General features: G+C 33.8%; 2 protein-coding genes across 3 annotated transcripts in view; one reads left to right on the plus strand and one right to left on the minus strand.

Moving 5' to 3' along the window:
• Nucleotides 1-319: 319 nt before the first annotated feature.
• On the minus strand, nucleotides 320-6,706 carry LOC148302501 (ubiquitin fusion degradation protein 1 homolog). The gene is made up of 7 exons (XM_088271511.1): nucleotides 6,506-6,706; nucleotides 6,309-6,429; nucleotides 3,798-3,952; nucleotides 2,323-2,452; nucleotides 2,102-2,244; nucleotides 1,367-1,582; nucleotides 320-547 (listed from the first exon to the last, which is right to left on the minus strand). The coding sequence occupies exons 1-7, from the start codon at nucleotides 6,506-6,508 to the stop codon at nucleotides 389-391; spliced, it is 927 nt and encodes a 308-aa protein (XP_088127637.1). The 5' UTR covers nucleotides 6,509-6,706; the 3' UTR covers nucleotides 320-388.
• Nucleotides 6,707-7,732: 1,026 nt separating this feature from the next.
• The window catches only part of LOC148302502 (clathrin heavy chain-like), a 37,649-nt gene continuing 31,943 nt past the window's right edge, over nucleotides 7,733-13,438 (plus strand). For both annotated transcript variants that reach the window (XM_088271518.1, XM_088271519.1), the window contains exon 1: nucleotides 7,733-8,124. In XM_088271518.1, coding sequence (XP_088127644.1) covers nucleotides 8,083-8,124 — 42 coding nt within the window. In that variant the 5' untranslated portion in view covers nucleotides 7,733-8,082. The remainder of the gene's footprint in view (nucleotides 8,125-13,438) is intronic.

Raw genomic sequence — 13,438 nt, forward strand, 5'->3', positions numbered from 1 at the left:
CGTGCAAACTGTTGTTTATCTGATGGTTTTAGCTGTTATTTCTAAAATGAAACATGAATTTCACCGCAATTTGAATTGCACTGAATTTCACTGTAACAGTCAAAACTGTGGACCTTTTAAATATATGATAAGAAATGAATCCTACATCAATGTAGTATGAGCGTCTACGGTTTCATAACAAAAGGGGATTTTATTTGAAAATTTATTTATGTAAATAAAATATTTTTTTCACAAATATTACAATCCACACTGATGCACAGACCACTTTTAAGACATTGTTTTTCAAAATAAGATGACATAAACTGAGAAAAACACAGCACAGGTTTGACATTTTTTATATTATATGTAATGAAATATCAATAAATATTATTAAGTATATCACAAAGTTTTATCTGGATGTCCTCAGGGTGTTCCCTTTGCCTTCAAAAGCTTTGAATTGATCAGTTAATTCCTTTTCATCCTTAGGTGCCGCGCTGGGTTTAGGCGTTCTCAGAAATCTTAGTGTTCCCACCACATAATCGTAATCGGGAATTCCCCTTACGTATGTCTGAAACAAAATGAAATAACTTTTTAAAAAAGCTTATTGTATACAGTAATACCGCTAGTTGCTGATGCGGTATGTAGATCTTTACGTAACTTTGATTTTATGTAAAAAATTTGAATTGAATAGGTGTAACTGTGTAAGTAAAAACCACATATGTATTACATGAGTATAATACACGTTCATACTATTTATTATTACATAGTTTATGAATGAAAAAAAAACAGCAAAAATAAACTTTATTAAAATTTCAAATAACTTGTTTATAACTACTTTATTTTATACTGTTTTTGTCTATACATATCTGAAGAATACGGGATATTTATTGAACCAGTTGGAAAAACAGTTCGAAATAAAAGTAGTTAAACAAGTGTTAATATTTATCAAGGTTTAAAAAAACATTTATAAAAAAAAATACAGAAGTACCATGTTGCGTGTTTGCTTTGGAATAAGTCCAACTTGATGTCCTGTTAGGATGTGATTTTTTTTATATTTCATACGATGATACATATCTGCCTCCAAAGAGGGTTTTAAATAAATATAAGTGATTTTTCACTAAAATACTTATTTACGAAAAACCTGGACTGGTACCTAAAGCGCAGGATTGATAACCTTGCCTTCATATAATTAACAATCAAAATAAAACCGCTTCGATGATGCAGAGCCCTATGCACCAATGAATGCAGATCAGGGTAAGACCAATAAATAGACGCGTCTAGCACTCATCAATTAGGATGATTGGAGTTTTGTATTTTTATGTCATTGTTAAATAACAGCTGTCTGCCACTTTTATAAATGATTGTACTACTGCCTTGTTAACCTCACCTGTCTCATCCTATTCTGGTCTTCGGAAGTACTGTCCAGTCTCTTCTTCTGCTTGCCGTCGAGCCGCACGCCCTCGCCCTTGAAGGGCACGAAGCCGGCCGGCTCCGGCATCAGCGCGGCCAACTCCTGGTCCAGCCCGCTCCCGTCGCTGGAGGTCCCAGGCTGCGGGATCCTGTGATCCTCTTCCTTGTAGCCGACTGGCGGAGCAAATTCCACCTTAACAAGAGATAATGAGATCTTAAGAGGAAGAGCATGATAAAATTTTCACTGTTAAAATTGTCAGCATGATTTGCAAAGCCTCTATATTTATAGGCGAGGCTGCAGGTACGAAAGTAAGGGTAGGGAAGAAAGCAGATATAACATATTCATCACAAAACTCCGATCTAAAATAAATACTACGCGTCATAAGTTTGCTTCACGTAGCAGGACTAAAGTGGCAATGAGCAAGACATGTTGCGAGACAAGACCCTACAAGATGAACCCCTTATATTTTAAGATGGAGACCTTGGGAGAATAAAAGAGGCGTAAGACCTCAAAAAAGATGGAGGGATAAAGAAAAAGAGGATGAGTTTGATTCCCATCAATTGCAAAATGAGTTCAAGAAATATTTATTTGTGGTTGGTCTGGGTGTTTGCAACATATTTTTAACATTTAGCTTTCCTATACTTACTATCCTAGCCTCTAAAATACAGGCTTTGCGGGTAATTTCTCTTTTAATTACTGCATACAACTTACATTCATATCGCATTCAATGATGGTGACGGCTGGACCAGGTTTAGTCTCCAAAACGCACAGTTCATAGACCTTGGAGTTATACTTAATAGCGATCACATCTCCAGTTGTGAGGCAAGCGAAGTTACGAAGACCATTTTCAAGAACTAAAATAGAAAAACAAGGACAAATTAGTATCGTGGTTCACTAACCAATTAGTTTCATCGTAAGTGATTAGAATTTACCAGCTTTAGGATTGGTGATATCCAGAAAGTCCACTGAGAAAGGTTTGAATCTAGAGAATGTCGCTACAGGTATAGAAACACTTTCTATGAGCACACTCGTTCCTTCTTCCAGCGCCAAATTATCCATCATCTAAAATTAAAATACACAACAAAATGTATATACAGTGAAACCTCTATCCATCGTTTCTCGAATAATCATTTTCCCGGGCGTGTCATTTATTTCTTCTACCCCGAATTCATTTCATACAAAAATGGATCGAATCGATCGTTTCTCTATCACCATTTTACTGCATCGTTTGAATTACGCTGCATATTTGGTATATTTTGTCTGTGTTTTTTACATTCTTCTCAATTTTGTTACATTCGACGACAATATTTCAACGTGTGGGATAGAAACTATTGAATGCTTGTGTGACGCAAAGTTAACGGATACAGCCGAAAAGGTCGATATTGATGAAGAGGAGTTGTTGCCTGAACCTTCATTTTTAGAAGCATGCACTCTTATTTTTAAATTTACATCTTAAAATTTTTTTCTTCTTAGAATTTCAACCTACCAATGGTTATGGAAGGAAGGTATCTTTATCTGATCGTATTGTCTTAATCTTCATAATTTATTTCAATAGGTTCCTTTAAAAACGATAGATACAGATTCACTGTATGTAATTCGAGGACCTGTTTTTATTAGTTTGTTAGTCTTCCATCTCCTTCTATCCTGTACCTCCTGCTGATATCTCTTATTTATTGTTCTATTATTATTATTCTTTTTTATTTTAACCCTGCTTTATTCATTTTATTCATTTCACCACATATTTACAATAATGTTACTGAGTCTAACACTGTACTTATCATTCATTGTTCACTTTGTGTAATACCACTTAAAAACTCTAAGATTATTCAGAAACCGGTAGTCGTGAAGTAGAGTTTTTATGTGGTATTACACAAAGTGAACAATGCTTTTAATATACAAAATATATACTAGAACTTGCCATGCCGAGGGCACATTTTACAATACTCGTTTAACAAATAATTGGTTAGTTACTTGTCTTTCACGGGTCATGGAATCATGGATTACATGGCCGAATGACATGATCTATTTTGCATATATGCACACTATTACCCAATTTTATTATTGGTTATAGAACTTTATTATGAAATACTCAAAGTTCCTTAAACCAAATGTGACATTTCTTTGATTATTAGTGATTTTTTCACTTTAATATTTATTCAATATTACCCTGGACTGGTACCTGAGGCGGAGGGCTGATCACCTTCCCTTCGTGTTAACGATCAATTTGATAACACTGCATTTATATGAAGCAGTGCCCTATGCACCATTAGGGTGCGGATAAGGGTTTTAAAATTATCCACATCTTGCAACGGAGTTGACATTATATGGCGAACAAATGACCGCTAACTCAGAATTTTTCCTAATCAATAGAGTTTGATCAAATAATTAAAGACAGATCATAGCTTACCCAATGAGGTAGGTAAACATTCCCTTCATCCGCAACAAACTCGAGAACTCCGCAATGCGTAATCCTCTTGGTTTTCTTATTGGTCAGCTTGAACATCATGGGGTACTCGATATTTAAGCGGGTGAGTTGTTCCAAGGCAGAGGGAGGCATAATTACTGAAAAATTATCATTTTAACTAGTAATACTGGTTTAGTTCCAAAAAAATGTAAAAGTTCAATTTTAAATTATTAATTTTAATTTCACATCATACATTAAGTCTGAATTTAAGTACCTAGTAGGTTAAAAAAAAAAAAATCATATTGCCTACATAATTTGACTGTTTGTTGCCTTTTGTATGCTGACGATGCTGTTCTTCTTGCCGATAGCAGAGAAGACCTTGCTGGCGTTGGTGACAAAAGTGTATAATGTGTGCAAGGAAAGTGATTTGTTGATGAATGTTAGCAAATCCAAAATTATGGTTTTTGAAAGAGAAGAATGTAGATCTGAGTGTGAAATATTGGTAAACGGAGAGATTTTGGAACAGGTAGGTGATTTCGTATATTTGGGTAGTATGTTTTCTAGGGATGGAAAGATTGATAAAGACATAGAAAGGAGAGTGAATGCTGGGAACAAAGTGAATGGTGAACTGAAATCAGTTATGGCAAATAAAAACCTATCAGCGGAAGCTAAACTGGCAGTGCACAACGGAGTCCTGGTTCCAACTCTAATGTATGGAAGTGAAACATGGAGTTGGCAAACGAAGGATGAAAGTAGACTGAATGCAGTCGAAATGCGATCTCTCAGAAGAATGTGCGACAAAACGATGTATGATAGATGTGCGAATAGTGAAATAAGGAAGGAATGCAAAGCTGAGATAAGCAATATCGATAAAATTAAGAAAGGTGTGTTGAGATGGTTTGGACATGTAGAACGAATAAGTGAGGAAAGAACGGTAAAACAAATTTATGAGGCGAATGTAAGTGGAAAAAAGAGCAGAGGATGACCGAGAAAAACATGGTACGATCAGGTTTGCCAAATACTTGAAAGTGGTCAGGTTAGGAGTCGTAACAATCGGCGAGTATGTATGAGGAGATGCATGAACGTGGAAGAGGCGAAGAATGTTTGCAAAGACAGAGTGGTGTGGCGTTCTATTCTCTCTGCCTACCCCTGCGGCGAAGCTGTGTGATGGTTATTTAGTTAGTTATACCGACTTTTTGGCCCCATCGACTGGTTACACACGACTCGTTGAATTACATTCATCAGTAGCGGATGTCTGTAAATGGATACCTATGTCTACAATGACAAGAGTAATGTTTAATTAAAGGTTATCCACGGTTTTTAGATTCTAGGCCACAGGTTTCGAAACTTTTAGTCTGGCACCCCCCTATCAAAGTTTCTCGTCAAAGGGAGAAAATAAAATCGCCGAAATGTCCCATCATAGAAAGAGGGAAGGAAGAAAAATATATCTTGCTTTAGTTAGTTAGTTAGCCTTCGTTTCGATTTCAAAGTTTTTTTTTAATTTAGTTAAAAAAACATATCACCGAGATAAAATATTGTTCATAAATAATGCTTTAACTTCTTGGTAAGCATTCTATTATTTTCCCTTATCAAATAATCACCAACAGTGATCAAAATTACTAGATCACCAGAGAAAAAAAGCAATTGATAACTGAAATGCATGCAAAAAAGGTACATCGTCAAAATGAAATTTTTCTCCTCAAACAAGGCTAACAAAATAAAAACAAAATTCACAAAGCTTCAATAAAAACAACAAAAGTATCTAAAAAATATTTTAACATTTCATTAGTATGCTAGCAACATTCTGCTAGTTCAGGAAAAGCCCCAGCAGTACTTTTTGAAACGATTTAAGCTTTACAACATTTTGAGTGTGTCCAAATACTTGTTCACAAATCTGGATTATATCCAATTAATTAATAAATTAAGTGGTCAAATTATTAGCTTAAATAATTCAAATGAAAATGATATTTTCTGGCGTTTCTCATGTATGTGATTATAATCCAGGATTCGGACCTCACATACTGATATAAGAGTTCCTGCTCAATAAAAAGCTTCTTTTCATCTCACCAATGGATATCTCTAGTGAAGTTCTAGTGATTCAAGAAGAATGTTTCTGAATTGGTTCATATATACATAGAACTTCCAAGAATTTGAGAAGTGTGGTTGTCAATAATGGGTAGAATTGGTGAATGTTACTCGTGTGTCAAGTGATCACTTAAACCAGCCTATGACGGTCCTCAGCCCCGTAAATGCCCAGACTTCCATATTCTTCTTCTTTGATGAGATGTCAAAAAATAATATGATTTAAGCTTTCGCCATCAAGTTGATCTATATACATTCTCAAGCAATCATATTGTATATTGATAAAATGTAATTTAATTCATCTATGAACCAACCCAAAGCAAAGCCACTCATTTAACATTAAGTGCGATGAAGAAAATATATTTTAAAAAGTCTTATTTTTACTTTTATCTAACTTATCTTATCAAAACAAAAACAAAAAAATTAACCCACTTTTCCCCCCTCTTTCTACATCTTGTCTTTCATTCCCAGGTAGCATGGAGACTGAATAGCATCGATAGGACATCTCGAAAGGCCTCGTTATCTCGTGGAACATGTTGAATCCGAACTGAAACTGTAAATAAACATAAAGCAATGAACTGGAACAAAGGAAAATGTGAACGATACTGCATATAGGAACGTTTAGCCACCATTTTGATTGTTTTATTTAAAGCTTTCTTAAATAAACAACGCTTGATCCCGATAAACTCCTTCTTAAATATACTTAAAGGGTAATATTTATTGTTCAACTTGGTACGAATGTTTTCTTTTTATTTGACGTTGACGTTATGTGATGACATGCAATTTGGAAATTTTGACGTTTCTTTCTTTATTTTGAGTTGTTTTAAGTCAGTGTTGCCAATGCTGAAACGAAATAGCCAGAAGCAAATATTTCTGTGCGTTGGTAAAAAAAATATGTTATGGGAGAGACTGACCGGAGCATTTCGTCGTAACGTAATACGTTACGATGCGAGCATTCGTATGTCACTACAGCGAGCTAAGCGCTCCATCCATAGTTTCGGATGTTCGCCGATGCTCACCGCGAGCGATGTTACGACGTTACGTTACGACGAAATGCTCCGGTCAGTCTCCATCTTTAGTTTATATATTTGTAGGTACCTAAGTACAAGTACATTTGTAGGTACTAAGTAGAAATACAAGAAAACCCAATAATGATCACCAGTGAATGAAGAAAAATTGTCGCAGATAAATTTTCTTTAGCGGTAGTATGAAACTTTGTTTATTCTCATATTGAAAACCAAAAGATGTACTTCGCTAATAATCATGCTATCTAATAATTAAGCTTATAATGTTCTGTCCGCCTCGTGGTATACAAGAGGTCCCAGGTTCGATTCGCAGGAGGGGCTAAATGAACATTTATAAAATAAATATGGGAGTGATTTTTCTCTCCCATATTTATTTTATATTACCCTGTATATTATTAACTGAAGTGAATGGCTGATCATCTTTCCTTCATGCGTTAGCGATTAAAATAATACTGCGTTTATGCACCATTGGATGCAGATAAGGGTTTAAAAATAAAGAATATCATCCTTAGCTGGTTCACTGAAAAGGAAAATTGTTCTTCATTTACTGCAATCACGTTTTACAATATTGTATTTTCCATTTCTCACAGTAGTACTCTTGGTTCATTATATTTTAAATGCAAACAAAGAAGAAAGATCTAATAATTATAATAAATATCCCTTTTTTTGATTAGTGGTTTCCTTTTATTCTTGAAAATATTTTTCACTTTTGAACATGATTTTAATTTTACTTTTCATTTTTATAACACAATTACAAAAAAATCCTCAAAAACCAGTACCGTCGTAGAAAACTATATGGCCACATAGTGACATATCTTATAGCACTTATTCAATAAATCTTTCGCTGTGTATGTGGCATCCGCTAACGAATCCTTTTGCAACTGGGTGTCTTGTGGGAGGCCGAAAGTGCCCGATAATAGTATTTTAGAAGTATTATTTTATAATAATAAAATATTGGATTCGAAAAAGTTAAAATCTGTCAGTGTAAAAATTATTGACGTTTGTAAGGAACTATTTTCTCGTTATGTGCGCCATGTTGGGTGGCCACTGGCATTTACGTGAAGTTTGTTGAGTGATTTGACAGTTTTTTTTATAAATCTAGTTATAAGACGATAGTGATTATAATTTACAGTTTATTCTTCTTTCGTTGTGCGATTGGGATATTTTTTGATTAATTCACAATGTCGCAAATACTGCCCATCCGGTTTCAGGAGCATTTACAGGTTTGTACTTTTGATTGCCGTAGAAAGCCGCATCGAAATTCGCGGAATTACGTTTGTCGTGTGATTATTCTTGTCTGAAATGTGTTTTATGTCGTGGTTTATTATCAGTACGATGCAATTCACGCTGTTAATTAGCGTCAGTACGCATTCGGTCTGATATTTTCATTGCGCAATGTCTGCAGAATTTCATTGACAGATCGGATCCACCCCCTCGCCGCTTTCTTTACGCTCGCATTTCGGAATTATTGATTTGTCCCACATCCATTATTCGAACATATGTTTTTTGACACTCTGAAATTAAGCGCTTAAGTTCAATGTTTACATCTAAACTATATTTCCACCGGTCATTAAAATTCAAACAATTTCTTTTGTCAGTTAATCTCTCGACCGGAACACCCCGCGCTTCGCGAGTCTAAATGAATTCATCGTGCATACAATTTCGAAATCATTGTTTTAAATACAAATTTGCGTCATGGCTAACGCTTAATTTTCTCCTTTGATTTCTCTTTCGACATTTGCCGGCATTCGCGTCTCTTAGTTTCTGACATTATCGGGACCGACAAAGTTTATCGCCTTCCTTCGACCCCCGGCTGCTATTGTTTTTTTTAATCTTTACAAACTGGGCGTGATGATAGCGTGAGTCATCGTCGTAAAAACTGTATCAAATAAAAAGTACTTAGATGTGTGCATGTAGCACAATATGACAAATCTCAGCGCGATAAATTGCCGGCCAATTAAGGTTTTTTTCGTAGTGGGAGCATCACAGGTGTCGGAGCCTAAGAGAAATCTAGTTATGTTTTATAAAAAGTGATAGCTATTGTATTTTGTTCTAATTCTGTCTTACAAACTTTTTTTCTCCATATTGTATTGAAAATTTTCTCTCAATTTTGGAAAAGTAATAATTTTTCATGAATGCAAAAAATCATATAATTAATATTTGAAGTATTTCCATTTTATAATTTACGAAATAAAATTACTTTATTAGTATAACATTTCCGGCTTAAAATTATGGAATGAAAAATCTACATAAATAGTTGCGCTATATACATATTGTTTGCAATTAGTTGCCAGGAATATATATGTATTGTCACATAATAATATGTAAGAAATATGTAACAACAAAATAAGAAATAACAAAATAAGTATAAAAATAATTTTGTTTTAACTTACTAAAAAAGATACCTTATAACCTTTTATACTGCAAAAAAAATCGTTTATTTTAAAAGCATATTTATTTTTAGTATAAACCTATAACATTTTTTAGTTAAAAGTAATTTTTTTGTTGACGGAAATCATTTAATTTAACTATTTTTTAGTATGAAGGAAATAAAACTAGCTAACTAACTAACATCACGCTGCTGCTGTAGGAATAGGCAGAGAAAATAGAACGCCACACCACTCTGCATCTCCTCATACATCCTCTTACACCCGCCGGTTATTTTGACTCCTGACCTGACCACTTTTGAGTATTTGACCTACTTGATCATGCCAAGTTTTGAAGGAAATCATTAGTTATTTTTAACTTGCCAAACCAACAATAATAAAAAAAAACTAATCCAGGATTCAGACCTCACATGCTAATAAAAGAGTTTCTGCTCAATAAAAGGCTTCTTTTCATCTCACCAATAGATGTCTCTAGTAAAGTTCTATTGATTCAAGAACAATGTTTCAAAATTCATATATATAGAACTTCCAAGAATTTGAGTAGTGTGGTTGTCAATAATGGGTAGAATTGGCGAATGTCACAAGTGTATAAAGTGATCACTTAAACCAGCCCATGACGGTCGTCAGCCCCGTAAATGCCCAGACTTCCATATTCTTCTTCATCTTTGATGAGATGTGAAAAATAATAAAATAAAAAAATAAAACTATTTATATTATTGGATAATGGTTGAACGTACCTCATTTTCGAAAATGTAACAACAATGCCCAATGCTTCCTGCACCTGTCATATAAAAAAATATATTAATAATATGTAAGTTTGTTCTTGGCTGTTATTTTGTTTGGGAACCAGGGATTAAATGGCAGTGACGGTGTTTATCAGTGAAGTTTAATCTACGACAGTGTTTAGTTTCATCCTCTGATAAATGTATAATTTTCATTAATTTCAATGGAATGGAAACACCCACATAAATTCCAGCACTTTTTTTATAGTTTTTTTAATTAAAAAAAGTTATAACCTGCAAGGGTTTTATTCTTTAAAGCCATGCCTGCGGGTAGGATCCTATAGGCGTTTGTGCACTACATGGAATTACACGGAATTAGCATATAACGTAGGTTAGCATATAAAACGGATGATTGGCTTGAATTAGCTTGTGCTTTTTTCGGATTGGTGCGTGAACACGTTGCGCGTTAATTCGATCATGGTAAACTGTCGTAGTCGCTTTCATTTTTCAAAATCGGACAGCCGAAGGGTAAAATTTCGTGTAGTGCACAAGCGGCTTATGGATGGAGAAGATACATCGCTCACTCCTTTCAAGAACGTCATAAATCAAAAAACCTGATTTTTCAGGAGAACGTTTTTAATGTTTAAAAACATATTACAATGTGTTAAAAATAAATATCAAGCCACTTATTGAACTTTTTAACGTGCAACAGATCTTTCTAGGTAAAACCTGAAGGTATTTTCTCCATTCAAAAAATATTTAGTATATTTAAAAAAATAATTAAACAATACCTTTTCTTCAAAATGCAAAAACAACATTTTCTGCCCTGCAGCGGGTAAATATTAAGTTAAAAATATGGCTCTTTTTCTGGGATATAGTACATTTTCTGGGGATTCCGAAAACATGCACAAATTGACAATTTTTGATTTATGACGTTCTTGAAAGGAGTGAGCGACATATGAAAAATACATAATACACACACACTCACATTAATTGAAAATAAAATTATCCCAATATAACTAACTAAAAATATACTATCCCAATATTTTGATTGTAATTTGTATTTGAGTGGAAGAATATCTGCTAAATAAAATACTTACTCAACATAACCATAGATGATGCGAAGAAATTTTTTTATTTCTTTATTTTAAATTCTTTTGCATTACATAGCATAAATTCAAATACAAAAAATATTAATAAAATAAAAAATGAATACAAAAAAAGATCCCACAAAGGCATGGCCTGTGTGTGGGTATACAAAATAAATAGTCATAGTACAGGGTATAAGGGTATAGGTTTCTAAGTACAATTATTTAATACAAAATAACAAAAAACTTTATATAAAATACAAAAAAATACTTAACTCTCAGAAAACAATTTTTTTTTAAATAAAATTAAAAACTTAAAAACATAAAAAAGATAAACAAGTAAAAAAAGTAAAAAGCTAGCTATCATGTGCTAAAAGAAAAAGGAGCTTAAATCTGTCTCTTCTGTAAATAATCTAAGCAAATTTTTAAATTTACACGAACTTAGGGAATTAACATCTAACAAATAGTCTTTGTGCAATAAGTTGAACAGTTTTGCAGCCATGAAAAATGAGTGTCTTTGCGCAAGTCTGGATTTACAAAAAGGGATTTCTAATAAATTATTAATTCTTTGGCTAGATCTATTATTATTTTTAGGAAATAAATGTTGGCGCATATAAACATATTTTAGACACTGTTGGCAATAGATTTCTCGTAGTTCCAAAAGTTCAGCTTCCTGAAATAATTGGTTGGAAGGAAAAGTTTAATTTTTTTAAGCATGATTTTAATAATAAGTTTTTGGACTGTTTCTAAAGGCTTTAAATGACTATTGAATGCTCCCCCCCATCCAATTATTCCATAACAAAGAGAAAACTGCAATTGCATGTGAATGGTGTCAATTAATGTAAAATTTATATATATATATATATATATATATATATATATATATATATATATATATATATATATATATATATATATATATATATATATATATATATATATACTTATGAGAAAACGGTGAATTTTACATGTGTATAAAGCAACCTCTTGCATCAGCCTATGACAGATCGCAGGCTCTGTAAATAGCCACTCATATACAATGAACCCCCTGCAATGTAGAGATAGGTACCCTTTTTATCTTAGGGAATTTAATAAGGGGTTAATGTTTTTAATTGTATTTTTACATTTCAACTAGCGGAAATATCTGTCATGATTCATTTCAAATTGTAATACAATTTAAAAATATTAACTTCCCTATAGCATTATAGGGCGGTTTACTGTATTCTTCTTCATCTATATTGAGATGTCAATATACATAGAAAAGACACTGAAATATGTAAAAAAGCATAAGAATATCATTATTTATATAACATAAACATGCTGGGACTCTGGCAAATTAGTCTAGGAAATGCTTAAGACACTATTGGCCCTTGCAAGTTCTCCCCCATTCCGGCCACCGGTTGTGTCTGTCCGGGAAGCACTGCCTGTGTGGCCATCTGGCCATTACTTTACGCTTTGTGGCCAAATCGAGAAATGGCTCGACTCGCGGAAAGATAGGACATGATTCACTAAGTCAGCGTTATGAAATAGCACATACCTTGTATGAATACCTATTTATTATTCAAGAATGTACTTATTTTGTGTGTAATGCAGATGTTCATAAATCAATATTATGAATCAGCAAACTATTCTGTGTTTATTCACATTCAGTCGGTTTTTTTTTGGTAAAAGTTTAGCTAAAACTCGCATACATAGGGCGTTTGGTCCACTACTTGGAATTACTCGGAATTTTACCGTTTTAAAACGACGATTGGCTTAGATTGGCTTGTGCTTTTGTCTATCTTTCTTCAGATCGGTGCGTGAACACGTTGCGCGTAAATTCGATCACGCTAAACTGTCATCGCTTTCATTTTTCAAAACCGGACTGCCAGACGGTATAATTCCGGGTAGTGGGGAAGTGCCCATACGGCACTTTGTAATAATTTGGCTGGCAGAATCAAGAGATTAAGGTAAATTAAGTCTCCGATTATTGGCCACTTAATTTTTTTTATCAGTTGTGACATTCCTGAAATACTATCAATTTCGGGGAAATTTGCCATTTGTTGGTAATCTATAAGTATAGTCTTTGTCCGCCTCTGTAGTGTAATGGTCAGCACGCTCGGCTACCGTTCTGGAGGTCCCGGGTTCGATTCCCAAGGGGGGTAAAATAAATATTTTAAGTGATTTTTTCACTGTAATATTTATTCAATATTACCCTGGACTGGTACCTGAAGCGGAATGCTGATCTCCTTTCCTTCATGTGTAAACGATCAAGATAACACTGCGTTTATATGACGCAGTGCCCTATGCACCACTGGGTGCGGATAAGGGTTTTTATTTTTTTATCATGTAAGTATAAAT

Source organism: Brachycentrus maculatus, unplaced genomic scaffold, assembly GCF_059751285.1.
Source record: "Brachycentrus maculatus isolate JH-2025_06_01 unplaced genomic scaffold, ASM5975128v1 h1tg000442l, whole genome shotgun sequence".
Classification (NCBI taxonomy): domain Eukaryota; kingdom Metazoa; phylum Arthropoda; class Insecta; order Trichoptera; family Brachycentridae; genus Brachycentrus; species Brachycentrus maculatus.

Bases quoted from the DNA above. Each gene is read 5' to 3' on its own strand.
- LOC148302501 (XM_088271511.1), bottom strand. The intron at 2,453-3,797 runs GTAAGCTATGAT...TTTTAATTTTAG, and splicing joins ATGTTTACCTACCTCATTGG to ATGATGGATAATTTGGCGCT. The intron at 1,583-2,101 runs GTAAGTTGTATG...TCTCTTGTTAAG, and splicing joins TCATTGAATGCGATATGAAT to GTGGAATTTGCTCCGCCAGT.